This window comes from Atta cephalotes, assembly GCF_000143395.1.
Source record: "Atta cephalotes unplaced genomic scaffold scaffold00002, whole genome shotgun sequence".
Classification (NCBI taxonomy): domain Eukaryota; kingdom Metazoa; phylum Arthropoda; class Insecta; order Hymenoptera; family Formicidae; genus Atta; species Atta cephalotes.
The window spans coordinates 3,672,132-3,674,463 of NW_012130066.1; the positions used below are offsets into that span (position 1 = coordinate 3,672,132).

The 2,332-nt window shown below is 30.9% G+C and overlaps 1 protein-coding gene across 1 annotated transcript; it reads right to left on the reverse strand.

Moving 5' to 3' along the window:
• Positions 1-618: 618 nt before the first annotated feature.
• On the reverse strand, positions 619-2,060 carry LOC105620408 (craniofacial development protein 1). The gene is made up of 2 exons (XM_012201907.1): positions 1,712-2,060; positions 619-1,130 (listed from the first exon to the last, which is right to left on the reverse strand). The coding sequence occupies exons 1-2, from the start codon at positions 2,058-2,060 to the stop codon at positions 619-621; spliced, it is 861 nt and encodes a 286-aa protein (XP_012057297.1).
• Between the last annotated feature and the right edge of the window lie 272 nt (positions 2,061-2,332).

The following is a 2,332-nucleotide window of genomic DNA, read 5'->3' on the forward strand; positions in this document are numbered from 1 at the left end:
AGAGGTCCATTTATAAATATTCCACATACAATTGCCAAAGGCAGTGATCATGAATGAGGTCAATTAATGTCATTATGTTATCATTTTGTTATATTACCTAAAACACATACTCCTTCATACTCACTCGTAACGTTCGACTAATCATTATTATTAGAATGTATACTACACACGCAAATCACGTTCTAGTGAAATGAAATAAAAAAATATTTTATGGATATATTCTACATGGGCACAATCTTTTCAAGAAGCGTCAAAAGCTTCAAACAATTTGCTTCGATGCGAAGTTCTGTGCAATTATCAGGCCGAGACAAAGGCTCGCTGAGAGTAAATTAAGCTATTATGTATATTACGCATGAGAAATGAATCTCAAAACACTGGAATGATCGGTCCCTCAAAAAAATCACCGATCGCTATCATAGTCAGCACGTTATCGAGTCAAACAAGGCAACACTCCTTTTATTCACATTACTCAAAATGTAGCGCAAAACTCGAATGAATTAGGCTAAACGTGTGTAACAAGCGTTCGAGTTTGGCAATTGGCGAGTAAATATCTTCTACCATGATATTATTATCTCCTTGTCCCATCTCGAAGAGACATATAAACGAGGAAATGCAAATTTACCGCGTACTACGTCTACTAGTATTTCGTAATTGTTTTTCGATTTCAAATTGCCGTAAATCTGCTCTTTGCAGAAAATCTTGTCGTTCTAAATATCCATCTTTGCCTTTATTATGAGTATTAAGTTCTTCCTCAATGTTTTCTTGTTTCTTGAAGTTGTCCCAATCTAATTTAGACTTTTCTAATGTACTAATTTTAGCCTTTTTTCCAATTTGTCCTAGAACTGAAGAGATGCCGCCTAATCCGATGCGCCTGATTCCGCCTCGTCCGCGTTCTTTGACTGCGAGAGATGTGGATTCTGGTGGCTTCGTGGCGGAATTTTCGGCCGTTGAAAGAGATAATCGGGCCTCCGCTGAATCAACGGATATTTCCTTCTCGACCTTTACTTCTTCACCCGCAAATTCAAAAATCTTAGTTATCTTAACTTTTTCTTGGACTTTCGGCTTCTGGATCGGTGCTGTTTTGTCATTCGATCTGATTGAATTCTGTGGCTTGGACTTTGATACAACAGCTGTAAAAAATACATATAAATGTGTTATTTAAATCTCTTTATTGTATATTGTATTAATCTTATTTAGATAAGATGATATACTTTTATTCTTCTAATGTAAAAGTCTGTTCATTTTAACTGAACTTCTTACATCATTCATATTTCTTTTTTTTTTCATATTGAAGAAAAAACGAGGAAAAAAGAACAGTGAAAGAAGTTCAGTTGAAAAGAACATATCATAAATGGCATTAAGCCTAAAAAAAATCTTCAAATGCATCTTTAGAAATTGTGTTGTAGACACAATACATTATATGTATATATTATAGATATAATATATAATAATATATAATTTGTTCTTTAAAATAAACAATTTAGGGCCAGTTGTTCCATTTTTTGGTAAATTGTACCTGTGAGATAAATTTGGTAATCCAACAGAAAAAAATTTACCAAAAGATGGACTCTTTATTATATTAAACAGCTCAACCGGCTCAACTTATTGAGCTATTTAATATAATAAAAAATTCTTCCTGTTACATATTATGTAACATATTATGTAAAATAATTGTATGTAATATTTCATTGTGTTATAATTTTATACAAACCTGTATCCTTCATAAAGTCAGCCCAAAGAGAATCTGCTCTCTTTTTTTCTTCTTCTTCAGTAAGCTCTTTTTTTTCTTTACATTCTTCTTCCTCTTTACTTTTTTCTTCTGATACTTTGGATTTTTCTAAAATTCTTCTGCGCTTTACCTTTTTACTCTTCTGACTCTTAGACCTCTTTGAACTTTTCTTTCCAGTTTCTCTTTTGTTTTCATCATTTTCATCCTCTGGACCACTCTCAATATCACCTTCAGATTCTACTTCAGATACTGGATCACTGTCAATGCCATCAGGAACATAATCTTCATCATCTTCATCTGAATCAGAAGGCAACTGATGTTCTTCTGACATGTTTAAATATAGATTATTACAGAAGATAGCTGCAAATAGATGATAAAAGTATGTATTTATCTAAAAATGTGCTATGTATTTATTACAATTCAATATACATATTTTCATTATGAGAAAACAATTTTATGAATAACATTTTTTGACAAAATTTACAAACATGTTTTATATTTTTTTATAAATATATTATGTTAATGATAAAATTAACATTTATAAGATACATAAAATATTTACCATTTATTTTATTTTTTTTTCATAATTCTAAAATTATATTC

Coding starts and splice junctions, on each gene's coding strand:
- LOC105620408 (XM_012201907.1), bottom strand. CDS start 2,060: ATGTCAGAAGAACATCAGTTGCCTTCTGATTCAGATGAAGATGATGAA. Junction 1,131..1,711: donor TGACTTTATGAAGGATACAG/GTTTGTATAAAA, acceptor TATTTTTTACAG/CTGTTGTATCAAAGTCCAAG.